The sequence below is a fragment of the Festucalex cinctus genome, chromosome 9 (assembly GCF_051991245.1).
Source record: "Festucalex cinctus isolate MCC-2025b chromosome 9, RoL_Fcin_1.0, whole genome shotgun sequence".
NCBI classification, from domain to species: Eukaryota; Metazoa; Chordata; class Actinopteri; order Syngnathiformes; family Syngnathidae; genus Festucalex; species Festucalex cinctus.
Genome location: NC_135419.1, coordinates 7,542,343 through 7,569,879, shown reverse-complemented (window position 1 = coordinate 7,569,879; position 27,537 = coordinate 7,542,343). Strand labels below are relative to the sequence as shown.

At 41.9% G+C, this 27,537-nt stretch overlaps 1 protein-coding gene across 16 annotated transcripts in view; it reads left to right on the top strand.

Moving 5' to 3' along the window:
• Nucleotides 1–27,537, top strand: part of LOC144025487 (protocadherin gamma-A12-like) — a 223,696-nt gene that overhangs the window by 16,558 nt on the left and 179,601 nt on the right. For 2 of the 16 annotated variants that reach the window (XM_077531593.1, XM_077531582.1), the window contains exon 1: nt 101–2,621. The exons of 6 other annotated variants lie outside the window; for them this stretch is intronic. In XM_077531593.1, the coding sequence (XP_077387719.1) occupies nt 243–2,621 (2,379 nt within the window). In that variant the 5' untranslated portion in view covers nt 101–242. Of the gene's footprint in view, nt 1–100; nt 2,622–3,490; nt 5,991–7,162; nt 9,715–10,663; nt 13,179–14,590; nt 17,124–20,371; nt 22,863–24,877; nt 27,367–27,537 lie in introns of those variants that run through there. 8 more of the 16 variants (XM_077531588.1, XM_077531572.1, XM_077531587.1 and 5 more) reach the window with 6 other exon arrangements.

The following is a 27,537-nucleotide window of genomic DNA, read 5'->3' as shown; positions in this document are numbered from 1 at the left end:
AAACGTCATTTAATGTGACTGCTTTTTTAGGAATGTTTGACAATGATAACAAATCGACTCCTGGTGTCGCTATTGACCTATTTAACGCGAATCACTCGCTCTCATGCCAAAGACTGCATTGTTCAGCTGCGGCTTGTTAAACTGGAAAATACATTTTTGTTTCGATACTTAAGCGTGTGGGACGTGAACCAGTGAGGAATATTATTTTTTTATGCGACCCGTTTTGGGCTGGTTTTGTCAAGATGGGGCAGATTGGATTCTCAGTGCGTCGTCTGATGGTTCTGTTTGCCTCCTTTGTTCCGGTGCAACTCGTCAACGGTGATCTCAGCTATTCCATTCCCGAGGAGATGAAACGCCTGTCGGTTGTTGGAAATATAGGAAAAGATCTTGGAGCTGATTTGAGGACCCTTTCTACTCGAAATGCCCGTATTAGTGTTGCGGGGACACGTAAGCAGTATTGTGAGATTAATCTGACCACCGGAGATTTGATCACATCCGAGAGAATTGACAGAGAGAGTATTTGCGGGAAGAAACCATCTTGCACTATTAAAATTGATCTAGTGTTAGAAAATCCTCTTGAACTTCATCGCATAAATATCCACATTCAAGATGTAAATGACAACCCTCCAAAATTTAAAAATAATTTGATTGAAATGGAAATACGTGAGTCGGCAGAAAAGGGGAGTCGTTTTTCAATTGAGGAGGCCCATGATGCAGATATAGGCCAAAATGCAGTTCAAAGATATATTCTGCAAAAGAATACCAACTTTATTCTTGCTGTTGACAACAATAAAGTTGAGCTTGTCTTAGAAAATAAACTGGACCGAGAAAAGCAAAGTGAGATGAATTTGCTTCTTACAGCTTTAGATGGCGGCTCTGCCCAGAAATCAGGCACAGTCGTCATACATGTTAAGGTGCTAGATGCTAATGATAACGCCCCAGTGTTCAGCAAGGCCGTTTATAAAGCCAGTCTGCCTGAAAACTCTCCTCCAGAAACAATAATAATTAAAGTTAGTGCGACTGATGCTGATGAAGGGGTCAATGGAGATGTGACGTATGACTTTGGCCATGTATCTGACGAAAACAATTTATTTGCTATTGATCCCACAACAGGTGAAATTAAATTAACTGGTTTGATTGATTTTGAAGCAATTGTTTCTTTTGAAATTAAAGTGGAAGCTAAAGACGGTTTGGGATTGACCTCTTATGCCAAAGTCATGATAGATATTAGTGATGTAAATGACAACGCACCTGTGATCAATCTCATGTCACTGACCAATCCAGTAGCAGAGAATGAGTCACCTGGCACAGATGTGGGCATAATTAATGTGCAGGACAGAGATTCTGAGAAGAATGGACATGTCCACTGCACCATTCAACAAAATGTCCCATTTAAGTTAGTTCCTTCTATTAAAAACTATTATTCTCTGGTGACTACAGGAGAACTTGACCGTGAACTTGTGTCAGATTACAACATTACAATAAGTGCCACTGATGAAGGCTCTCCTTCTCTGAGCTCCTCGAAAACTGTTCACTTGTCTGTAGCAGACATCAACGACAACCCACCTGTGTTTGAAGAACAGTCCTACAGTGCATATGTGAGTGAAAATAACAAAGCTGGCTCCACTTTATGCTCAGTTAGTGCTCGAGACCCCGACTGGAGACAGAACGGCACAGTAATTTATTCTCTGTTACCCGCTGAGGTGAACGGTGCCCCGGTGTCCTCCTACGTGTCTGTTAACGGAGACACGGGGGTGATCCACGCCGTCAGGTCGTTTGATTACGAACACTTGAGGAGTTTTCAAGTCCACGTGATGGCCAGAGACAACGGTTCTCCTCCGCTGAGCAGCAACGTGAGCGTCAGTGTGTACATATCGGACGTGAATGACAACTCTCCTCAGATACTGTACCCCGCCCCGGAGGGCAACTCCTTCATGACCGAGCTGGTCCCCAAAGCTGCACACGGAGGCTCTGTGGTGTCCAAAGTGATAGCGGTGGACGCCGACTCTGGACAGAACGCCTGGCTGTCCTATCATATTGTCAAGTCCACAGATCCGGGACTTTTCACCATTGGTCTCCACAGTGGAGAGATCAGGACCCAGCGGGACATTTCGGAGTCTGACAGCATGAAACAGAACCTGATTGTGGCCGTGAAAGATAACGGACAGCCCCCTCTCTCTGCCACCTGCTCCATGTATTTACTGATTTCGGATAACTTGGCTGAGGTGCCAGAACTGAAGGACATTTCTTATGACGACAAGAATTCCAAAGTGACCTCTTACCTGATCATCGCCCTGGTGTCCGTGTCCACCTTCTTCCTGACCTTCATCATCATCGTCCTGGGTGTGAGGTTTTGTCGCAGGAGAAAGCCCAGACTGTTGTTTGATGGAGCAGTTGCCATCCCCAGCGCGTATCTCCCTCCTAATTACGCAGATGTTGACGGCACAGGAACTTTACGCAGCACCTACAACTATGACGCCTACTTGACAACAGGTTCCAGAACCAGCGACTTTAAGTTTGTTTCGTCTTACAATGACAACACGCTGCCTGCTGACCAGACTCTCAGGAAAAGTCCAAGTGACTTTGCCGAGGTTTTTGATGAGCTGCATGACTCGCCAGAGGTAGGGTCCACTTTTGCAATCAGCATTTTAATATCCATTAGCCAATAGCATTCAATTTTTTTGTGCTCCATCTTCCAAATCAATGTGATTCTCACTATTCAGTACAGTTTGATGCATATGCTTTAATTCTCAACAGGTCTTCTCTTTAATTACCCATGGGCATTCAGGCAATTTCAAATAGAAACATTTTGTTTTTTTAATCATGGATGTTTTATATGTAGTAATGTTTTCCTACTCAAAGAGCACGAAATAGTGTAAGTCTAACAACAAATCTAAAAACAGTCAAACAGTTTACCTGTTTGTGTTCACTAATGTAGCATTTGTTTTAATTTCCATATTTTGGAATTGGCCTGCAGAGCAGCTAAGCTTGCTTTGAAACACAAATTGACAAGAATTTCATTTCATTTGTGACCATTCTACTGCACCTGCACAAACATATTGTTCTGATTTAATTTTTCAGTCAGTGAGCATGTTTTTAACTTACTGTGTTTGGGAACAGTTCTCAATGGTCGCAACAAATCGTTGACAACTTCTTAGTCTTGCATCATAAATGTTTCATGAATTTTGCCCATTTGGTGGTGGTGGTGGGGTGGGGGGTCTGTTAACCAAGCGACCAGATCCGGTCAACACGTGACCAACACTGTCCATGGTGCTGATGTAGCTTGCCACTATTTACCAATAACATGGAACATGTTTCACATTCAAGAAAGCATGCAATACAGTACACAGCTGTTTACAATGTGCTTACATGAGTGTGCAATATTCAAAGTAGACTCAAGATGTCGCTCTACTCATAGATATGAAGCTGTGGGATTTTGATTTATTTTTTCCCCCCCAAATGAAGCAGGCGGGATTCAACCATTACGAACCAGACCAGCTATTGTTTCGGGAGGTTAATGCATTAATTGTAAGAAGGGTGCTTTTCCCCCGACTGAGCTACTAAACAATTTTAATACTGCTTATTTTATTTCGTGAAAAATGGATCACCGAGCTCATATGCTCATTATCTTTTTTTACGGCTTTATTTTTTGCGCCGACACCACCATTGCAGAGCTCAGCTATTCTGTTCCGGAGGAGATGAGACCCGGATCCATTGTTGGGAATATTGCCAAGGACCTCGGACTAGAAGGACGGGCATTGATCTCCCGCAAGGCCCGTATTGATACTGTTAATGAGGATGTGCGTTACTGCGACATTGACGTCAAAACGGGTAATTTAGTGATCCGGGAGAGGATCGACAGAGAGGAGCTGTGCGGGGGGGCCTTGACTTGTATGCTAAAATATGAACTGGTGTTAGAAAGCCCGCTGGAGCTGCATCGCATTACGGTACTCGTTTTGGACGTGAATGACAATTACCCCGTTTTTCCAAAGGAGGAACTAAAGCTGGAAATAAGCGAATCCGCCGACAAGGGAACTCGATACCGCATTAACGAAGCAGATGACGCCGACATCGGGCAAAATTCTGTTAAACAATATTCCTTACAAAACAATGCACATTTCGTTTTGTCGGTGAGAGACAACTCTGATGGATCAAAGAATCTTGAATTGGTGTTAGACAAAGAGCTTGACCGTGAAACAGAACATGATTTAAGTGTGGTGCTGAGTGCCAGTGATGGAGGCACTCCAGAAAGATCAGGAACGGCCCTTGTTCACGTCACTGTGCTTGATGCAAATGACAACGCCCCAGTGTTTGGCCACGATATTTACAAGGCCAGTCTGCCTGAAAACGCAGCTCTGGGAACTGTTGTTGTCACAGTGAGTGCGACGGACGCAGACGATGGCGTCAACGGTGAAATTACTTACGATTTTAGTCGCATTGCAGAAAAGGCTAAAAAAGTATTCTCGATTGATAGTAAAACTGGTGAGATTAAAGTAATAGGGTCACTTGACTTTGAGAGTAATTCCAAATATGAAATGCGGGTAGATGCTAAAGATGGTTATGGTCTTTCATCACATTGTAAAGTAGTGATTGACATCACTGATGTGAATGACAACACCCCATTTATACAACTGAAATCACTGTCTAATCCAGTGCCAGAAAATGTGCCCCCTGGTACTGAGGTGGGCATCATTAATGTGCAGGACAGAGACTCTGAGGAGAATGGACAGGTGCGTTGCTCCATTCAACAAAATGTCCCCTTCAAGCTAGTTCCTTCTATTAAAAAATATTATTCTTTGGTGACTACTGGACAACTTGACCGTGAATTAGTGTCAGATTACAACATTACAATCAGTGCCACTGATGAGGGCTCTCCTCCTCTGTCATCCTCCAAAAATGTCCAATTGTCTGTGGGAGACATCAACGACAACCCACCTGTGTTTGAGGAACAGTCCTACAGCGCATATGTGAGTGAAAATAACAAAGCTGGCTCCACTTTATGCTCTGTTAGTGCTCGAGACCCCGACTGGAGACAGAACGGCACCGTGATTTATTCTCTTTTACCCGCTGAGGTGAACGGTGCCCCGGTGTCCTCCTACGTGTCTGTTAACGGAGACACGGGGGTGATCCACGCCGTCAGGTCGTTTGATTACGAACACTTGAGGAGTTTTCAAGTCCACGTGATGGCCAGAGACAACGGTTCTCCTCCGCTGAGCAGCAACGTGAGCGTCAGTGTGTACATATCGGACGTGAATGACAACTCTCCTCAGATACTGTACCCCGCCCCGGAGGGCAACTCCTTCATGACCGAGCTGGTCCCCAAAGCTGCACACGGAGGCTCTGTGGTGTCCAAAGTGATAGCGGTGGACGCCGACTCTGGACAGAACGCCTGGCTGTCCTATCATATTGTCAAGTCCACAGATCCGGGACTTTTCACCATTGGTCTCCACAGTGGAGAGATCAGGACCCAGCGGGACATTTCGGAGTCTGACAGCATGAAACAGAACCTGATTGTGGCCGTGAAAGATAACGGACAGCCCCCTCTCTCTGCCACCTGCTCCATGTATTTACTGATTTCGGATAACTTGGCTGAGGTGCCAGAACTGAAGGACATTTCTTATGACGACAAGAATTCCAAAGTGACCTCTTACCTGATCATCGCCCTGGTGTCCGTGTCCACCTTCTTCCTGACCTTCATCATCATCGTCCTGGGTGTGAGGTTTTGTCGCAGGAGAAAGCCCAGACTGTTGTTTGATGGAGCAGTTGCCATCCCCAGCGCGTATCTCCCTCCTAATTACGCAGATGTTGACGGCACAGGAACTTTACGCAGCACCTACAACTATGACGCCTACTTGACAACAGGTTCCAGAACCAGCGACTTTAAGTTTGTGTCTTCTTACAATGACAACACGCTGCCTGCTGACCAAACTCTGAGGAAAAGTCCAAGTGACTTTGTTGATGAGCTTCAGGATTCTTTCGATCCCCTGGAGGTAGGCAGCTTTTCACAGCATTATGACCTAATTTCTGACTCTGGATGTTGATTATTTGGTGAATTTATGACAGTGTTAATTCCATATGATTATAATTATTTATTTATTTTTTATTTTTTGCAAGTGTTTTGTATTTCTTCATTCGATAGGTGTTGTCATGGAGGATGCACAGTACTCTTCGGTCTGTGTTGTGCAAGGAAGTGGGGATACATTTTTAAATTGATAAGTGCATTTTACAATTGTCAAGGCTGAGTTTATGCAGCAGGTGTCTCATCCATAAACATTTGGGACAAATAATTTGTATCCCATAGTTGCATCCTCTATTTGTATCTTACTGCATTTTTTATTTTTTATTTTTTTATTTTAACATGGACCGTTTTCAACGAATGGATATATAGGTTAACTGATAGTTGGTGAAAGAGGCAAGAAAACATTATCACTTTATTGAGTTTTTCATGAAAGTGAACACAACCATACTCATATACAGTTTCTTAGCAGTTAAAAAAAATCATATAAAAAATTTAAATAAATGGTTTTTATAGGATTTAGGCTGGGTGCTTGAATCTGGGCTCTGTCCTTCCTGCATTGTGGCGTTTGCATGTTCAGGGGGTGCTTGGGACTTGACGATGAAATTCTCATAGTGTGCATGAGTGTGTGTGATTTTTATTTTATTTTATTTTTTAAGTGCGCACTGTAAATATGCTGAGTAGAGCCGAGTTTCTTTGCTATGTTCCCTGTGATTGGCTGGCAAACAGCAGGTAAACGTATATTACGACAAGTAACTTTCGTAAATCAGGCCGCTTGTTTCATATCTCACAGCCTCCTTCTCTGTCCATGGCGCTGAATTCAGTCGCGCTTTTTTTTTCTCCACTGACACTTCTAGATTGTCTCCGATTTCTGTTTAGAAAATCAAATATATTACAACCATATTTTAGTAGTTTAGCCTACTTTAAGTTAACTTTGAATGTAAAATGTCTCATTTTATCAACCTATGCCTGTAAGACGTTTTTTTTTCCTTTGTTTTTTTTTGTATAGCGAACAATTTATACTGTTGATGATAATTATTCTGTCACATTTATGAACACCAGCTCGGTGTTATGGTGCTTATTGCCCTCTAGAGGTCAGTATGCACTCATGAACAAAAGCTGCTCAGTTTCCCACCCTTTCACGTCGACATGCAGGCAAACCAGATCATAATTTTGCGGAGCTCTAATTTAAATGTTTGGCTGTGAGTACTTGTGTCGGAAGCTGTGGATATACCAAGAAACGATCATATTGAGATCATTGTCCATTTCTTGTCACACTGGAAATGATTCTCAATCATATTTTCAGTGGAATGGAGAACAAAAGATTCGAGCCGTTCGGCCTCATTTTTCTTTTCTTTTTCCTGCGCACCGTCAATGGCGACGTGAGCTATTCTATCCCAGAGGAGATGAAACGTGGATCTGTAATCGGGAATATCGCCAAGGATTTGGGACTAAATTTGGGCGAGTTGTCTGCTCGTAAAGCACGCGTTGATCCAGAGGACAACAACGTACAGCACTGCGGTATCAACCTCAACACGGGTGACTTGATTGTTCAGGAGAGGATTGACAGAGAGGGGCTTTGTGGCAAAAAGGCATCGTGTGTTTTAAAACAAGAGCTTGTACTAGAAAATCCGTTAGAGCTACACCGTATTAATATACGTGTTCAAGATATCAATGACAATTCACCGCAGTTTAATGAAGATTCGCTAAAATTAGAAATTCAGGAATCGGCAGACAAGGGGGAACGTTTTCTTCTTGGAGAAGCACACGATGGTGACATTGGAGAAAATGCTGTTCAAAGCTACATTTTGCAGGAGAACAATAATTTCAAGTTAAATGTAAAAACTAAAGCTGGTGGACGAAAATACTGCGAATTGCTCTTAAACAAAGAATTAGATCGAGAAGATAAAAATGAAATCATGCTCTTTTTGACTGCAAATGATGGCGGCTCTCCTCAGAGATCAGGAACAGTCGTCATACACGTCACTGTGCTGGATGCTAATGACAACGAACCAGTGTTTAGTGAGACCATCTATAAAGCCAATATTCCAGAAAACTCTCCTCAAAATACTTTAGTGATCACAGTGAGTGCAATTGATGTAGACGAAGGACTAAATAGTGAAATCACATATGCATTTGACTATGTTTCTGATGACAATATTAATGTATTTACTTTACACCCCAAAACTGGAGAAGTGAGAGTGGCTGGTGTTGTTGACTATGAGAAGGTGTCATCTTATGAAATGCAAATAAGTGCTAAAGATGGTCTTGGATTAGTGTCTTATTCAACATTAATCATTGACCTGACTGATGTAAATGACAATGCTCCTGTAATCAATTTAAAATCTGTGTCTAATCCAATTCCGGAGAATGTGTCGCCTGGTACAGACGTGGGCATTGTTAATGTGCAGGACAGAGATTCTGAGCAGAATGGACAAGTCCGCTGCTCCATTCAACAAAATGTCCCCTTTAAGTTAGTTCCTTCTATTAAAAACTATTATTCACTAGTGACTACTGGACAACTTGACCGTGAACTAGTGTCAGATTACAACATTACAATCAGTGCCACCGATGAGGGCTCTCCTCCTCTGTCCTCCTTCAAAAGTGTTCACTTATCTGTGGGAGACATCAACGACAACCCACCTGTGTTTGAGGAACAGTCCTACAGCGCATATGTGAGTGAAAATAACAAAGCTGGCTCCACTTTATGCTCAGTTAGTGCTCGAGACCCCGACTGGAGACAGAACGGCACCGTGATTTACTCTCTGTTACCCGCTGAGGTGAACGGTGCCCCGGTGTCCTCCTACGTGTCTGTTAACGGAGACACGGGGGTGATCCACGCCGTCAGGTCGTTTGATTACGAACACTTGAGGAGTTTTCAAGTCCACGTGATGGCCAGAGACAACGGTTCTCCTCCGCTGAGCAGCAACGTGAGCGTCAGTGTGTACATATCGGACGTGAATGACAACTCTCCTCAGATACTGTACCCCGCCCCGGAGGGCAACTCCTTCATGACCGAGCTTGTCCCCAAAGCTGCACACGGAGGCTCTGTGGTGTCCAAAGTGATAGCGGTGGACGCCGACTCTGGACAGAACGCCTGGCTGTCCTATCATATTGTCAAGTCCACAGATCCGGGACTTTTCACCATTGGTCTCCACAGTGGAGAGATCAGGACCCAGCGGGACATTTCGGAGTCTGACAGCATGAAACAGAACCTGATTGTGGCCGTGAAAGATAACGGACAGCCCCCTCTCTCTGCCACCTGCTCCATGTATTTACTGATTTCGGATAACTTGGCTGAGGTGCCAGAACTGAAGGACATTTCTTATGACGACAAGAATTCCAAAGTGACCTCTTACCTGATCATCGCCCTGGTGTCCGTGTCCACCTTCTTCCTGACCTTCATCATCATCGTCCTGGGTGTGAGGTTTTGTCGCAGGAGAAAGCCCAGACTGTTGTTTGATGGAGCAGTTGCCATCCCCAGCGCGTATCTCCCTCCTAATTACGCCGATGTTGACGGCACAGGAACTTTACGCAGCACCTACAACTATGACGCCTACTTGACAACAGGTTCCAGGACCAGTGACTTCAAATTTGTGTCTTCTTACAATGACAACACGCTGCCTGCTGACCAGACTATGAGGAAAAGTCCAAGTGACTTCGTTGATGACCTTCATGATTCTTTCGACCCCTTGGAGGTAGGCCTATGCTTATCTTTATTAGTTATTTCAACAAATTTCTTGGTGACTCAGTGTGAGAATTTTTTTTCATTATGGCTTTCTGACAACTATCCCATAACTCCTTTCACTAATCTAAGTCCAGCAATAACTAAATGGTTTTCCGTTTTGATTAAAAAAAAAAAAAATCCACGCTGTTAAGACAACTTGAGGAAAAACAGATTCAATTTGACTTTGGGCTTAGAAAAGTTTCATCTGGTGACTAATTTAGCGTGTTCATTCAGACATTTAATTGTCGGTCCGTTCGAATAAAATGCTTTTGAAGCACACTGCAGCGCGCATTAATGATTTTTTTAAGTGAGAAAAAATATTAATTATCATAAATATTTGTTCAACTATAGATCATAATGGATTTGTGAATTTTGAGGGAACAATTAATTTAGGATCCGAAATTGTGATTTCTCCCACGCCTGTGAGTTTTAAAGGGCGTATATATTTGGTTTTAACAACGATTTCAACTGCTGTTTTACGTCTAAAAAAAAAGACACCCTGTGATATTAAAAAAACATTTCCAAAATAATGTACAAGTACTGTTCTAAATCACACAACAATAAAAATTTCGTTTCATTTTAGAGAAAGAAGCTATGCATTTTGCTTGTGTCACTACAGGTAATAATAATAATAATAATAATAATAATAATAATAATAATAATAATAATAATAATAATAATAATAATATAACTTTACATTTGGTCATTTGCCAATGTAAAATTTACTGTTGAGAACAAAGTCGTTTATTAACTTCTTGATTAGCGTGTCAGATTGTCTCCCAGCAAAAAACAAAAACAAAAAAACAAAAATAATATGTAATATTCAAAACGCGCTCCTAGTGGCGCTGTCCACCATGAATGATCTGAAGCTGCAGGTCCAAGCAACGTTTCCTTATTCACAATTTGGCGTATAATACGGCAGAAGCGCACATTGGATCATCCTCCGTGTGTTGCCATTAGAGGACATATATTTTTCTCCCTGGTTATTATTTTTTTAAGGAAAGTGTGGCTATTCAGCATCGTTTTTTTTTATTCGGGAAAATGAAGGCATTCTCAGTGTTGGACCTGACGGCTTTGTTGTGCTGGTTTCTTTTTCCGCCGCAAATTGTGTGCGGGGATGTGGCCTATTCTATTCCCGAGGAGATGAAGCGCGGATCTATTGTTGGAAATATAGCAAAAGATATCGGAATTGAGGTGGACAAGCTGTCGACTCGACGGGCTCGGATTGATGGAGATGGCAACATCAAACGGTATTTCGACATGAATTTGAACACCGGAGATATTATTGTTGCGGACAGGATTGACCGAGAGGGGCTTTGTGTCAAAAAGCCGTCCTGCATTTTGAAACAGGAGCTCGTTTTGGAGGAGCCTTTAGAATTGCATCGGATCAATATCCACGTTAATGACATTAATGATAATTCACCTCAGTTTAAAAAGAGCACAATTAATTTGGAGATCCGTGAATCTGCAGCGAAAGAGAGTCGCTACCGTTTAGATGAGGCCCACGACGCAGATGTGGGGCAGAACGCTATACAGAGCTATGCAATCGAAACAAATCAACACTTTAAATTAAATATTGTCGCAAAAAGCGCTGGAGGCAAATATGGTGAGTTAGTCATAGAAAAGGAGCTTGACAGAGAGCAAGAAAATGAGCTAACACTTGTGCTGATTGCAACAGACGGTGGCACACCTCAGAGATCAGGCACTGTAGTTTTACACGTCACCGTGCTGGATGCAAATGATAACGCCCCAGTGTTCAGCCAAGCAATTTATAAAGCCAATCTGCCTGAAAACTCTCCCCCAGGTACAGTTGTGATAACCGTAAGTGCAACTGATGCTGATGAGGGACTCAATAGCGAGGTAACATACGAGTTTGATCACATCTCTGATGAAACTAATAGTGTGTTTAGTCTTGACAAAGACACTGGTGCAGTTAGTGTGAGTGGATCGATAGACTATGAGGATGTGTCATCTTATGAAATGCAAATTACAGCGAAAGATGGCCTAGGCTTGGTGGCAACTTGTACATTAATCATTGATATCACTGATGTCAATGACAATGTTCCAATAGTGTTTGTGAAGTCATTGAAAAATCCCATTCCAGAAAATATTCCGACTAGTGCTGAGGTGGGAATCATTAATGTGCAGGACAGAGATTCTGAGCAGAACGGACAGGTCCGTTGTTCCATCCAACAAAATGTCCCCTTTAAATTAGTTCCTTCGATTAAAAACTATTATTCTCTGGTGACTACTGGACTTCTTGATCGGGAACTAGTTTCAGACTATAACATTACAATCAGTGCCACTGATGAGGGCTCTCCTCCTCTGTCCTCCTCCAAAAGTGTTCACTTGTCTGTGGGAGACATCAATGACAACCCACCTGTGTTTGGGGAACAGTCCTACAGCGCATATGTGAGTGAAAATAACAAAGCTGGCTCCACTTTATGCTCAGTTAGTGCTCGAGACCCCGACTGGAGACAGAACGGCACCGTAATTTACTCTCTCTTACCCGCTGAGGTGAACGGTGCCCCGGTGTCCTCCTACGTGTCTGTTAACGGAGACACGGGGGTGATCCACGCCGTCAGGTCGTTTGATTACGAACACTTGAGGAGTTTTCAAGTCCACGTGATGGCCAGAGACAACGGTTCTCCTCCGCTGAGCAGCAACGTGAGCGTCAGTGTGTACATATCGGACGTGAATGACAACTCTCCTCAGATACTGTACCCCGCCCCGGAGGGCAACTCCTTCATGACCGAGCTGGTCCCCAAAGCTGCACACGGAGGCTCTGTGGTGTCCAAAGTGATAGCGGTGGACGCCGACTCTGGACAGAACGCCTGGCTGTCCTATCATATTGTCAAGTCCACAGATCCGGGACTTTTCACCATTGGTCTCCACAGTGGAGAGATCAGGACCCAGCGGGACATTTCGGAGTCTGACAGCATGAAACAGAACCTGATTGTGGCCGTGAAAGATAACGGACAGCCCCCTCTCTCTGCCACCTGCTCCATGTATTTACTGATTTCGGATAACTTGGCTGAGGTGCCAGAACTGAAGGACATTTCTTATGACGACAAGAATTCCAAAGTGACCTCTTACCTGATCATCGCCCTGGTGTCCGTGTCCACCTTCTTCCTGACCTTCATCATCATCGTCCTGGGTGTGAGGTTTTGTCGCAGGAGAAAGCCCAGACTGTTGTTTGATGGAGCAGTTGCCATCCCCAGCGCGTATCTCCCTCCTAATTACGCAGATGTTGACGGCACAGGAACTTTACGCAGCACCTACAACTATGACGCCTACTTGACAACAGGTTCCAGAACCAGCGACTTCAAATTTGTGTCTTCTTACAATGACAACACGCTGCCTGCTGACCAGACTCTCAGGAAAAGTCCAAGCGACTTTGTTGATGAGCTTCACGATTCATTTGACCCCTTGGAGGTAGGCACCCTATTGCAGATTTGAATGCAATTATTTTTGCATATGCCAACTTTTATTGCTACTTGCTGCTTTGTTTCAGTTGACCAATATTTTTTTACACTAACATGACCACACATCTTTGCATATTCTTCTTCACTTGAAAAGTGTCTTTTTTGATAATCTCTTTGTAGAAGTCCAGTCAACTTCATTAACTGAGTATTTTTTACCTTTAGTTATGTCAGCATGTTTGTAATTTCACTGCTTATGCTTGTGCCTTAACGATGTAAGAGTTGTCAAGCTTTTGTTTTGATTTTGTCAGTTTGAACTTGTTTTTACATTGTGGTTGAGGTGCTGTTGTTTTTGTGAGGGTGGTCAATTTCTGCAAACTGCAAAATTGAATGCTAGATGAGTTTTGTCAGCTGATATTGGTCACAGCTTTCTCATTAACCGAAATAGGGAGTGTGGTACTGGATGGGTGGGTGAATAGTGAACAATTTTAGCAAATGTAACTTGACTGTTTACCAACTGGCATACTTTTGTCTCCTTTGCATCTGTTCAGACAAACTAATGCAGATGTAGTTGCATTGAATATGTACTCTATAGTCGTTTCTTCCATTATCACATTTAGAGAACCCTGGCCAACTGATCATGCTTTATTTTCTGTACAATTACATACAGGTCATGAAGAGGAGAAGTGATAATTAATTCACACTTCTCTCTGTCCTTGGTGCTGAATATTTTGCTCCACTTCTTGTTATGTATTTTCAGTCTACTCTAATTTTATCTCACTGTACTTTTGTTTTAAGTTTAGCCAAGTGGCTATATAACAGTGACACTTGTCTTACAAAACAAAGAAAAACATTCAAACTTTAATTTTTATTTTGCATAATGCACCAAATTGATTGACACTTTTTTTAGATTGAGGTACAAATCATTGAATTTCAGTTGCGAAGGGAGTCAGTAAAATGCTACATAGCATTGGTGGCTAGAATTTTTTTTTTTTTTTTTTTTACTTTCTTTCTGCAGGCAATTTAAATATTAATCCCACGAAAGAGTTCCACTTTATGAAACGAATGCCCCTTTTAGGGAAAACATAGTTTGAATTTTATTTTCCTTTATGTTTTCTTAATTATTGTACAAACTTTATAAACATTATGCAATTGAATACTAATTTTTGGGACAAACTAATGGGTGTTACCAGTGTTTTTAGGTTGTTTTTTTTTAATAAGACTGTATTTGTGTCCGCCGTTCAAACTTTTTAATGTTTCACATGCAATTAAATGTCATTCACTTGATTATTTACAGTGACAGGAAAGGTAGCACGTCTAAAAAAAAGTCACATGAATAGGCCTCCAGTGTAGTCCGTTACAAACGCAGTATTTTAATTGAACACATGGTGTCACCATAGACCAGCAGAGAATTCATAATGTTTGGTGTGTGCTGCACGCCACATATAACTGGACTCTAGTGTTCTTCATAGCATTTAAAACAGAAGACAAAGGACAACGACGAGAGATCGAATGGGCTTCTGATTCTTTTGCAGTCGGTCCTATTTTGTGTGTCTATCAGAGAATGGCGCATTTATGGCACATGGTCCCATGTTGGAGCGTTGCTTTTTTCTTTGTTCTGCTCGGATATGCACACGGAGATCTCAGCTATTCTGTTCAAGAGGAGATGAAACGCGGATCAGTGATTGGAAATATTGCGAAGGATCTCGGATTGGAGGTGGGGAAATTGTCTGCTCGCAAGGCTCGTGTTGATATGGAAAATAGCAACAAACAGTATTGTGGAATAAATCTCCGGACGGGGGATTTAATGGTTGCTGACAGAATCGACAGAGAGGAGCACTGCGGGGAAAAGCCTTCGTGTGTTCTTAAATTCGAACTGCTGCTGGAAAATCCTTTGGAACTCCATCGGTTGTCTTTGCAAATTCAAGATGTAAACGATAATTCCCCAATTTTCTCAAAAGATTTTGTGAAGCTGGAAATAAGTGAATCCGCTGACAAAGGAGCCAAATATCGCATTAATGCAGCTCATGATGCGGATATTGGAACAAATTCCGTGCAAAGGTACATTTTGCAGCGAAATTCCAATTTTGTGTTTCGCATTCAGACCACAAATGAAGGCAGCAAATACGGTGAGCTGATTTTAGATAAGGAATTAGACAGAGAAGAGCAGCAGGAAATTAAATTATTGTTAACAGCCGTGGATGGTGGTTCTCCTCAGAGATCTGGTACTGTAGTCATTCATGTCATTGTGCTTGATGCTAATGACAACGCCCCAGTTTTTACTCAGGCTGTTTATAGAACATCTGTGAAGGAAGATTCGGCCATAAAAACCCCAGTTATCACCGTAAGTGCATCGGATGCAGATGAAGGAATCAATGGTGAAGTTACATATGAGTTCAGCAGGCTGTCTGACAAAGCAAAAAATATGTTCTCCCTCAATCAGAAAACGGGAGAAATTCTTGTGGTAGGTGAGATAGATTATGAAGATGCATCAAGTCATGAAGTGTTGGTTGAAGCCAAAGACGGTTATGGCCTGTCCTCTGAGGCAAAAGTAATTATAAATATAATTGATGTAAATGACAATGCTCCTGTAATCAATTTAAAGTCACTGTTTAATTCAGTAGCAGAAAATGTGCCACCTGGTGCTGAGGTGGGCATTATTAATGTGCAAGACAGAGACTCTGAGAAAAATGGACAGGTCCACTGCTCCATTCAACAAAATGTTCCCTTTAAACTAGTTCCTTCTATTAAGAATTATTATTCTTTGGTGACTACTGGACCACTTGACCGTGAACGAGTGTCCGATTACAACATCACAATCAGTGCCACCGACGAGGGCTCTCCTCCTCTGTCCTCCTTCAAAAATGTCCACTTGTCTGTAGGAGACATCAACGACAACCCACCTGTGTTTGAGGAACAGTCCTACAGCGCATATGTGAGTGAAAATAACAAAGCTGGCTCCACTTTATGTTCTGTTAGTGCTCAAGACCCCGACTGGAGACAGAATGGCACCGTGATTTACTCTCTGTTACCCGCTGAGGTGAACGGTGCCCCGGTGTCCTCCTACGTGTCTGTTAACGGAGACACGGGGGTGATCCACGCCGTCAGGTCGTTTGATTACGAACACTTGAGGAGTTTTCAAGTCCACGTGATGGCCAGAGACAACGGTTCTCCTCCGCTGAGCAGCAACGTGAGCGTCAGTGTGTACATATCGGACGTGAATGACAACTCTCCTCAGATACTGTACCCCGCCCCGGAGGGCAACTCCTTCATGACCGAGCTGGTCCCCAAAGCTGCACACGGAGGCTCTGTGGTGTCCAAAGTGATAGCGGTGGACGCCGACTCTGGACAGAACGCCTGGCTGTCCTATCATATTGTCAAGTCCACAGATCCGGGACTTTTCACCATTGGTCTCCACAGTGGAGAGATCAGGACCCAGCGGGACATTTCGGAGTCTGACAGCATGAAACAGAACCTGATTGTGGCCGTGAAAGATAACGGACAGCCCCCTCTCTCTGCCACCTGCTCCATGTATTTACTGATTTCGGATAACTTGGCTGAGGTGCCAGAACTGAAGGACATTTCTTATGACGACAAGAATTCCAAAGTGACCTCTTACCTGATCATCGCCCTGGTGTCCGTGTCCACCTTCTTCCTGACCTTCATCATCATCGTCCTGGGTGTGAGGTTTTGTCGCAGGAGAAAGCCCAGACTGTTGTTTGATGGAGCAGTTGCCATCCCCAGCGCGTATCTCCCTCCTAATTACGCAGATGTTGACGGCACAGGAACTTTACGCAGCACCTACAACTATGACGCCTACTTGACAACAGGTTCCAGAACCAGTGATTTTAAATTTGTGTCTTCTTACAATGACAATACGCTGCCTGCTGACCAGACTCTCAGGAAAAGCCCAAGTGATTTTGTTGATGAGCTTCACGATTCCTTTGACCCTTTGGAGGTAGGCACCATACTTTCTTGGCTCTATTGCTTGTTATAGTCACATTGGAAATGTTTTATGCACCCTCTCACTCATTTAACTTCAGAAAATGAGCAATATTTTTTTTTTCAACCACAACTTGGCCAGACCTCTTTTAAATGGTTTGATTCTTATATAGCCTACTGATAATCATGTTTTTGGAAGTTGATGAAACTTTATTAACTGATGAAGACATTGATGATATTTGACCTATAGATTCTGGAAACATGCAACAGCAATTTGCCTTTTTCTCCCCATTTTTCGAATCAATTTTCGGGTTGTGAGTAATACATTTGCTGTTGTTGTTGTTGTTGTTGTTGTTGTTGTTGTTGTTGTTGTTGTTGTTGGTGGTGGTGGTGGTGGTGGTGGTGGTGGTGGTGGTGGTGATGAAGGTCGATGTCAATGTTTCTCTTTCTACAAACTAATCATTTGAACATAAACACTTTATCAAATTTCTGCAAAATACACAGTAAAAAATTAGAGCATTATTTGTTGTTGTTTTTTGTTTTTATTTTACAGTATTTAACGTTATACAGCAATGAATTATGGGGAAAACAAAGTTCATTATAAAACAAAAACAAAAAACAGTACATTAAGTTTCTCTATAATTATAGCGGTCAAATACTGTACATTTTACAGCAATTATATGGTTTGGCATGTACTGTATATACAGTATACAGGTTTTGGTGGGTATCTCTATCGGAGAAGAAGCAAATAGCGGACCGATTGTCACCGTGGCAAGGACAATCAGGGAATATTGGGGAGTAATATTTTAGCGCGAGGCAGTCTGTTTTGTCTTCAAATGCAGGCATTACAGCTAACATTCATTCATGCACTCGGCTGCAGAACGTGGATTGATTTTACAACGAGGGTGTCACGCGAGCTGATTGGTTGGCACGTCCGTCTCCCAGTGCTGAGGGTGTGGGATCGAGTCCGGGCTTCGGCCTTCCGGGATGGAGCTTGCATGTTCTCCCTGTGCGACTCTTTTGGAGGAAAATAAGCGGAAATGCATGGATAGTGGATTTTACAACGCCATACAGTATTATTCATTTCAGTAAATTGCTGTAAATTACGTATAAGAAACGGTTGTAATGAATTACTGTAAAATAAAATACATTAAGTTACTAATTTATATACAGTAAATACTTTTAAGGGCGGAACGGTGGTTAGCACGTCCGCCTTCCACTTCTGAGGACTCCAGTTCGAGTCCAGGCTCCGGCATGGGTGGAGTTTGCATGTTCTCCCCGTGGGTCTTCTCCGGGCACTCCGGTCTCCTCCCACATTCCAAAGACATGCATGGCAGGTTAATTGGGTGCTCTGAATTGTCCCTAGGTGTGCTTGTGAGTGTGGATGGTTGTTCGTCTCTGTGTGCCCTGCGATTGGTCGGCAACCGGTCCAGGGTGTCCCCCGCCTACTGCCCAGAGCCAGCTGAGATAGGCGCCAGCACCCCCCGCGACCCTAGTGAGGAATAAGCGGTCCTGAAAATGGATGGATAAATACTTTTACAAATATGTTTTAACGTACTGAAATTTTACAAGAATTAGCTGGATTTTTTTGCCAGTTATTTATTGTAAATTCTAGTCAATTCGTCACAGTATTGAGTTCTTCTGAGATTGTTCCCAGCAGCCATTCTATTATCTTGAATGGTAAAACTGATTAGATTGATGAACAATTTCAAAGTTAAAAAAACATATATATACTGCCATAATTTTCCCCCTTTGTCCTTGTTTCAAATCAATATTTAGTTGTTTTCAATATATACACTCTGCCATGATTTCGGAATGAGAAAACGGGCAAACTGTTCATGCTTAACTTTTCCGTTTAATTTACCGTACACCTGAATCGTGCTTGGGTTAATATCAGTGTCAGTTCCGCTTCTTGCTTTTCCCACAGTAGTCTTGTCTTTAGTTAATACTACTACTACTACTACTACTGCTACTACTACTAATAATAATAATAATAATAATAATTACTATTATTATTATTATTATTATTATTATTATTATTATTATTATTAGCATTATTATTATTATTATAATTATTATTATTATTAGTATTATTAATATTTTATTATTAGTCGTAGTATCCTTCCATTTTATTAACCGCTTATTCCTCACAAGCGTCGCGGGGGTGCTGGAGCATCCCAGTTGGCTACAGGCAGTTGGGGTACACCCTGAACTGGTGGCCAGCCAATCCCATTATTATTATTATTATTATTATTATTATTATTATTGTTATTGTTATTGTTATTGTTATTGTTATTGTTATTGTTATTGTTATTGTTATTGTTATTGTTATGATTATTATTATTATTATTATTATTATTATTATTATTATTATTATTATTATTATCGGTCAAAAGTCTTATTGTTTGATATTTGTTTTTCACTCTTAAATGAAGGCTAGGCTGACCCGGATTAATAAGAATTTGGCAGTTTAATTGACTACAAGCACCACATTAAATGTTTTTTTAATATATGTTACTTAATTTTATCTTTAAACAGTGGAACCAATTGTTCATTCCGTTGGAGCGGAGAGGAGACAGTTTTTATTTCCAGTTTGATACAGATGGTGCAAGATGATGATGATGACGATGATTATATTGATTAAATTAATAGTTTCGGTAGTAACGGCATAATAATAATAATAATATTAATAACAATAATAATAATAATAATGATAATTGGTATTATTATCATTATTATTATTACCATTATTATTATTATTATAATTATAATTACTATTATTATTATTAATATATTATTATTATAACAATAATATAATAATAATGATGATGATGATGCTGCTGCTGATAATAATAATAATAATAATAATAATAATAATAATAATAATAATAATAATAATAATAATAATAATAATAATAATGCAATTTCAATATTTTATTGCAATTCCCTTTATTTTTGTCAGTGTTTTTATTAATTGCATTAAGGTATATCAAGATAAATCCCGTATGAAAAATACACAAAGATATGATTTTTTTAGGAAATTTATTATTATTATTATTATTATTATTATTATTATTATTATTATTATTATTATTATTATTATTATTATTATTATTATTATTATTTTGCAATATATACATATATATAAAGCCAGGCATTGTTATAGCACAACTAATACTCTTGGTGTCAGTATGCACCAACAGACTGGAAAATATGTTCACTCCCTTTCTTTGTTAATGAAATCGCCGCCTCATCCTGTTTTGTGCTGGTGTTTTCCGCAGCAGTTTCTTGTATGACTGCTGTGAATAAATAATTAAAATCAAATATATTTTGAACAAGTGGATTTGATATTGAGCGAACGCTCTCTTGAACTGGACACGGAAGAATGGCTCTACGTTCTGGACTTGCTTTTGTATTTCTCGTCCTCCATTCCGTCCGCGGGGATGTGAGCTATTCTGTTGCAGAGGAGATGAAACGTGGATCTATAATCGGCAACATTGCGAAGGATCTGGGGCTCGAATCCGGTAGGCTCGCTGCTCGCAAGGCCCGCATCGACACGGAAGATAGCAACGTGAAATGCTGCGGAATTAATCTCAACACCGGAGACTTGCTTGTCCAGGAGAGGATCGACAGAGAAGGGCTGTGTGCAAAAAAGCCGTCGTGTGTGCTCAAACAGGACATTGTTCTGGAAAACCCCCTTGAACTGCACCGTATTAATATTCGCGTTCAAGACATTAATGATAATTCACCGCAATTTAAGGAAGAATTGCTGAAATTGGAAATACGTGAATCTGCGGACAAAGGTGCACATTTTCCCTTGGATGAGGCCCATGATGCAGACATTGGTGAGAATGCTGTTCAGGGCTACTCCCTTCAGAAAAATGAACACTTCTCATTAAATGTCAAAACGAAGGGTACTGGACGAAAATATGGCGAGTTAGTCTTAGAAAAAGAATTAGACAGAGAGAACCAAAACGAAATTATACTCCTGCTGACCGCATATGATGGCGGGTCCCCTCAGAGATCCGGTACAGTGCGAATACTCATCACTGTGCTGGACGCTAATGATAATGCACCTGTGTTTAGTCAGACAGTCTATAAAGCTAGTCTGCCTGAAAACTCTCCTCTTGATACTTTGGTGATAACACTGAGTGCCACTGACCCCGATGATGGAATAAATGGGGATGTTTTTTATGGATTTGATCATGTCGATGACCATCAAGTGTTTTCTCTCAGTCCTAAAACAGGAGAGGTCAAAGTGGCAGGTTCTATAGATTATGAAAGAGATTCATCATACGAAATGCAGATAAGTGCCAAAGATGGTCTGGGGTTAGCCTCATATGCAACCCTAATTATTGAAATTATTGACACAAATGACAACACCCCAGTTATTTACGTAAAGTCACTGTCTAATTCAGTAGCTGAGAATGTGTCACCTGGTACTGAGGTGGGCATCATTAATGTGCAGGACAGAGACTCTGAGAAAAACGGGCTAGTCCACTGCTCCATTCAACAAAATGTCCCGTTCAAGTTAGTTCCTTCAATTAAAAATTATTATTCTTTAGTAACCACTGGCCAACTTGACCGTGAACTAGTGTCAGATTACAACTTTACAATCAGTGCCACTGACGAAGGCTCTCCTCCTCTGTCCTCCTCCAAAAGTGTTCACTTATCTGTAGGAGACATCAACGACAACCCACCTGTGTTTGAGGAACAGTCCTACAGCGCATATGTGAGTGAAAATAACAAAGCTGGCTCCACTTTATGTTCTGTTAGTGCTCGAGACCCCGACTGGAGACAGAACGGCACCGTGATTTACTCTCTGTTACCCGTTGAGGTGAACGGTGCCCCGGTGTCCTCCTACGTGTCTGTTAATGGAGACACGGGGGTGATCCACGCCGTCAGGTCGTTTGATTACGAACACTTGAGGAGTTTTCAAGTCCACGTGATGGCCAGAGACAACGGTTCTCCTCCGCTGAGCAGCAACGTGAGCGTCAGTGTGTACATATCGGACGTGAATGACAACTCTCCTCAGATACTGTACCCCGCCCCGGAGGGCAACTCCTTCATGACCGAGCTGGTCCCCAAAGCTGCACACGGAGGCTCTGTGGTGTCCAAAGTGATAGCGGTGGACGCCGACTCTGGACAGAACGCCTGGCTGTCCTATCATATTGTCAAGTCCACAGATCCGGGACTTTTCACCATTGGTCTCCACAGTGGAGAGATCAGGACCCAGCGGGACATTTCCGAGTCTGACAGCATGAAACAGAACCTGATTGTGGCCGTGAAAGATAACGGACAGCCCCCTCTCTCTGCCACCTGCTCCATGTATTTACTGATTTCGGATAACTTGGCTGAGGTGCCAGAACTGAAGGACATTTCTTATGACGACAAGAATTCCAAAGTGACCTCTTACCTGATCATCGCCCTGGTGTCCGTGTCCACCTTCTTCCTGACCTTCATCATCATCGTCCTGGGTGTGAGGTTTTGTCGCAGGAGAAAGCCCAGACTGTTGTTTGATGGAGCAGTTGCCATCCCCAGCGCGTATCTCCCTCCTAATTACGCAGATGTTGACGGCACAGGAACTTTACGCAGCACCTACAACTATGACGCCTACTTGACAACAGGTTCCAGAACCAGCGACTTTAAGTTTGTGTCTTCTTACAATGACAACACGCTGCCTGCTGACCAAACTCTGAGGAAAAGCCCAAGTGACTTTGTTGATGAGCTTCAGGATTCTTTTGACCCTTTAGAGGTAGGCACTATCATTAATGCATTCTCATTTTTCAGCAAACATTTTGTTGTTGTCCATTTGCACTATTTGTATTGAAATAACTTCCCTGCACAAATGTGCTTCTCCATTCTGATTCCCTAGCCATTAATAATCATGCTAAGCCAGTCTCTCAGCACAAATGGTATCCTTGTCCCTTAGATGTCCTTTAAGTTTAAATCTCTTATTTTGTCAGTGTTTGAACAGCTAGGTCTTGGACATTTTTTGTTTTACCAAGATGGTTCCATCATCTAGTCAGTTTGATCAATTCCCACGATGGTGATATGTCTGAATGCTTCTTTGGCTTCATGTGCCTGTTGCCCAAAGTCAGCTGGGGCTGGTTCCTGCTCCATGAAGCATGACTGAACAATATAAATATCGGAAGGATGGTTGTTCTCTTCATTGTTCTGTAATAATCACATCACACAGTGACCCAAGCATAATGTTGACAGTTAAAAAAAAAATCAAGTTAAATATGGGTTCCGAGGCAAAATGATACATATTGGTTTAACTTTGGCTTAGTTTGTTTCCCCCCAACACACCAAAGCATCTGGCTTGACATTAATATTAAATGAAAATGAAAGGTAATGTGCAGCGAGTTTCTCCGTACAAATGTCTTCTGTGAGGTCAGAGGTGACTGACATTTGGCCTGAGAGAGAGTGTGGCTCAAACGATACGTTGACTTTTTTTCCGAATGGTCTTTGCTTGGTCGTGGTGAGTGCTCTCCTCCACACCAAAATCCTCCAAGCATACTTTGATGAGCATTGCTTTGTGTGCAGGGGCAAATTCATATGCATTGAACATGCTTTGAGGGGTCAGAATTTTGGGCTTATCCGACAACCAATATCACCGTTTAAATTGGATTGTATTACATGTTGAAAATTTAAGTTGCATGCATTCAGTACAGTATTCACTGAAAACTGATTGAATTTATAATTGAAAATGTGTTTGTCAATATCATTTGGTTTAAAAGTATTTTTATTTTGTTAAATGTAGTGGGGAAACTACTTCAGAAACGTGGGCTTGTTTATAAATCATTTACACTTGAGAGACCATGTGACTCAATTAATGTGAGGAATTGCAAAAAATATGTTTTGTGTTTATTTTATTTTATTATTATTATTATTTTGATAGAGAGTAGTTATACGCATGCATTACAAAGCCACAGGGAAATGTGAGGATGTCTCCCAAAAGGAGGAATCATAACTTTGTCCTTTTTCCATTCGCAATGGGGCAATCAAATGTCTTCTCGTTGAGATGCAATATTTCATATGGTTCCTGGTTGGCTAACTGCCTTATTCGGAAAGTACCTTGGCTTGCACTCATGTTTATTTAATTGTTTTATTTTTATTTTTTAAATAGAGAGTAGTTTATACGCATGCATTACAGGAAATGTGAGGATGTCTCCCAAAAGGAGGAATCATAACTTTGTCCTTTATCCATCTGCAATGGGACCATCAATGTCTTCTGGTTGAGATGCAATATTTCATATGGTTCCTGGTTGGCTAACTGCCTTGTTCATAAAGTACCTTGGCTTGCACTCATGTTTATTTGAGCTCTAGTTTTAATCCTCGATGCGTGATTTTTTAGGAGCCCTGTTCTCTGGCCATGGTGCTGAAATAAGTTTCACGTGGAGGACTTGTCTGGAACACTTGCCATGCTTCATTGTCACTTCTCCCTTGTTAGAAAACAATTATGTCCAGTTTGTATATTTTATGTGATAAACAGTATTTTACATTAGTTTATTTTTATATTCTATTAACATTTTATCTTGGCACCTATATCAATTATACTTCAAAAGAACATCTCTATTTGTTAAAAGAACGCTCATGCAAAACTTAAACGCCCATAACAGGGGTGTGATAAACTTACAGTATTTTTTTTTTAGTAGGTGTTATGTCAAGAAACGTACTCTAGGTGTCAGTATGACCTCATAAACAAAATATATTGAAATTCCCTCTTGACACCCAACCCGGATTTTCATTGTGTAGCTCTGCTCGAGACGCATGACAAAACTGCGCTGGAATACGCCAGCCGTGAATATTATATTGATGTTTTTATTTATCTGGTGCAAAAGTGAGTTTAGTTTATTGGCTTTGCAATGGAGAGCCGAGGATTTGCGATTTCCGGATACTGCCTTGTTTTTCTTTTCCTTCACACCATCAATGGAGACGTGAGTTATTCTATCCCAGAGGAAATGAAACGTGGATCTGTCATCGGGAATATCGCCAAGGATTTGGGACTTGATTTGGGTCAGTTTTCTGCTCGCAAAGCACGCATTGATCCAGAGGATGGCAACGTGCAGCACTGCGGTATCAACCTCAACACGGGTGACTTGATTGTTCAGGAGAGGATTGACAGAGAGGGGCTTTGTGGCAAAAAGGCGTCGTGTGTTTTAAAACAAGAGCTTGTACTGGAAAATCCTTTACAGCTGCATCGTATTAGTATCCGCGTTGTAGATATTAATGATAACTCTCCACAGTTTAACGAAGACGCTCTAAAATTAGAAATTCAGGAATCGGCGGACAAGGGGGAGCGTTTTCTTGTGAGAGAAGCACATGATGCAGACATCGGAGAAAATTCAGTTCAAAGCTACACTTTGCAGGAGAATGATCATTTCAAATTAAATGTAAATGCTAAACAAGGGGGACGGAAGTATTGTGAATTGGTCCTCGACAAAGAATTGGACAGAGAAGATAAAAATGTCATCATGCTTTTGTTGACCGCATATGATGGCGGCTCTCCTCAGAGATCAGGAACAGTAGTCATACACGTCACTGTGCTGGATGCTAATGATAACGCCCCATTGTTCAGTGAGGCCGTTTACAAAGCCAGTCTGCCTGAAAACTCTCCCCTTGATACTTTGGTAATCATTGTGAGTGCAAGTGATGTAGATGAAGGAATAAATAGCGAAATTACATATGCATTTGACCATGTTTCTGATGACAATAGTAATATATTTACTTTACACCCCAAAACTGGGGAAGTGAGAGTGGCTGGTGTTGTTGATTATGAGAAAGTAACATCACATGAAGTGCAAATTAGTGCCGTTGATGGCCTAGGATTAATTTCTTATTCTTCTTTAATTATTGATGTGATTGACACAAATGATAACTCCCCTATAATACAACTAAAATCACTGTCCAATCCAGTATCAGAGAATGTGTCACCTGGTACAGAAGTCGGCATCGTTAATGTACAGGACAGAGACTCTGAACAGAATGGAAAGGTGCGCTGCTCCATCCAACAAAATGTCCCCTTTAAATTAGTTCCTTCTATTAAAAACTATTATTCTCTGGTGACTACTGGACAACTTGACCGTGAACTAGTGTCAGATTACAACATCACAATCAGTGCCACCGACGAGGGATCTCCTCCTCTGTCCTCCTCCAAAAGTGTTCACTTGTCTGTAGGAGACATCAACGACAACCCACCTGTGTTTGAGGAACAGTCCTACAGCGCATTTGTGAGTGAAAATAACAAAGCTGGCTCCACTTTATGCTCAGTTAGTGCTCAAGACCCCGACTGGAGACAGAACGGCACCGTAATTTACTCCCTGTTACCCGCTGAGGTGAACGGTGCCCCGGTGTCCTCCTACGTGTCTGTTAACGGAGACACGGGGGTGATCCACGCCGTCAGGTCGTTTGATTACGAACACTTGAGGAGTTTTCAAGTCCACGTGATGGCCAGAGACAACGGTTCTCCTCCGCTGAGCAGCAACGTGAGCGTCAGTGTGTACATATCGGACGTGAATGACAACTCTCCTCAGATACTGTACCCCGCCCCGGAGGGCAACTCCTTCATGACCGAGCTGGTCCCCAAAGCTGCACACGGAGGCTCTGTGGTGTCCAAAGTGATAGCGGTGGACGCCGACTCTGGACAGAACGCCTGGCTGTCCTATCATATTGTCAAGTCCACAGATCCGGGACTTTTCACCATTGGTCTCCACAGTGGAGAGATCAGGACCCAGCGGGACATTTCGGAGTCTGACAGCATGAAACAGAACCTGATTGTGGCCGTGAAAGATAACGGACAGCCCCCTCTCTCTGCCACCTGCTCCATGTATTTACTGATTTCGGATAACTTGGCTGAGGTGCCAGAACTGAAGGACATTTCTTATGACGACAAGAATTCCAAAGTGACCTCTTACCTGATCATCGCCCTGGTGTCCGTGTCCACCTTCTTCCTGACCTTCATCATCATCGTCCTGGGTGTGAGGTTTTGTCGCAGGAGAAAGCCCAGACTGTTGTTTGATGGAGCAGTTGCCATCCCCAGCGCGTATCTCCCTCCTAATTACGCAGATGTTGACGGCACAGGAACTTTACGCAGCACCTACAACTATGACGCCTACTTGACAACAGGTTCCAGAACCAGCGACTTCAAATTTGTGTCTTCTTACAATGACAACACGCTGCCTGCTGACCAGACTCTGAAGAAAAGTCCTGCCGACTTTGATGAGATGTTTGGAGATGCTGAAAGTTCTCCTGAGGTATGAGCAAGGGTCACCCTTTGTTGTTCGTTCACGCCAAAAATTGTTTCACAAGTTGTTGGACTGATTAATTTGCTTAATTTACTTTGGTTTCATAATATTTAGCTTTTTTGACATTTTGTTTATAAATAAAAAAATAATAGTCAATTTGGTGCATCATTTTTTGATTAA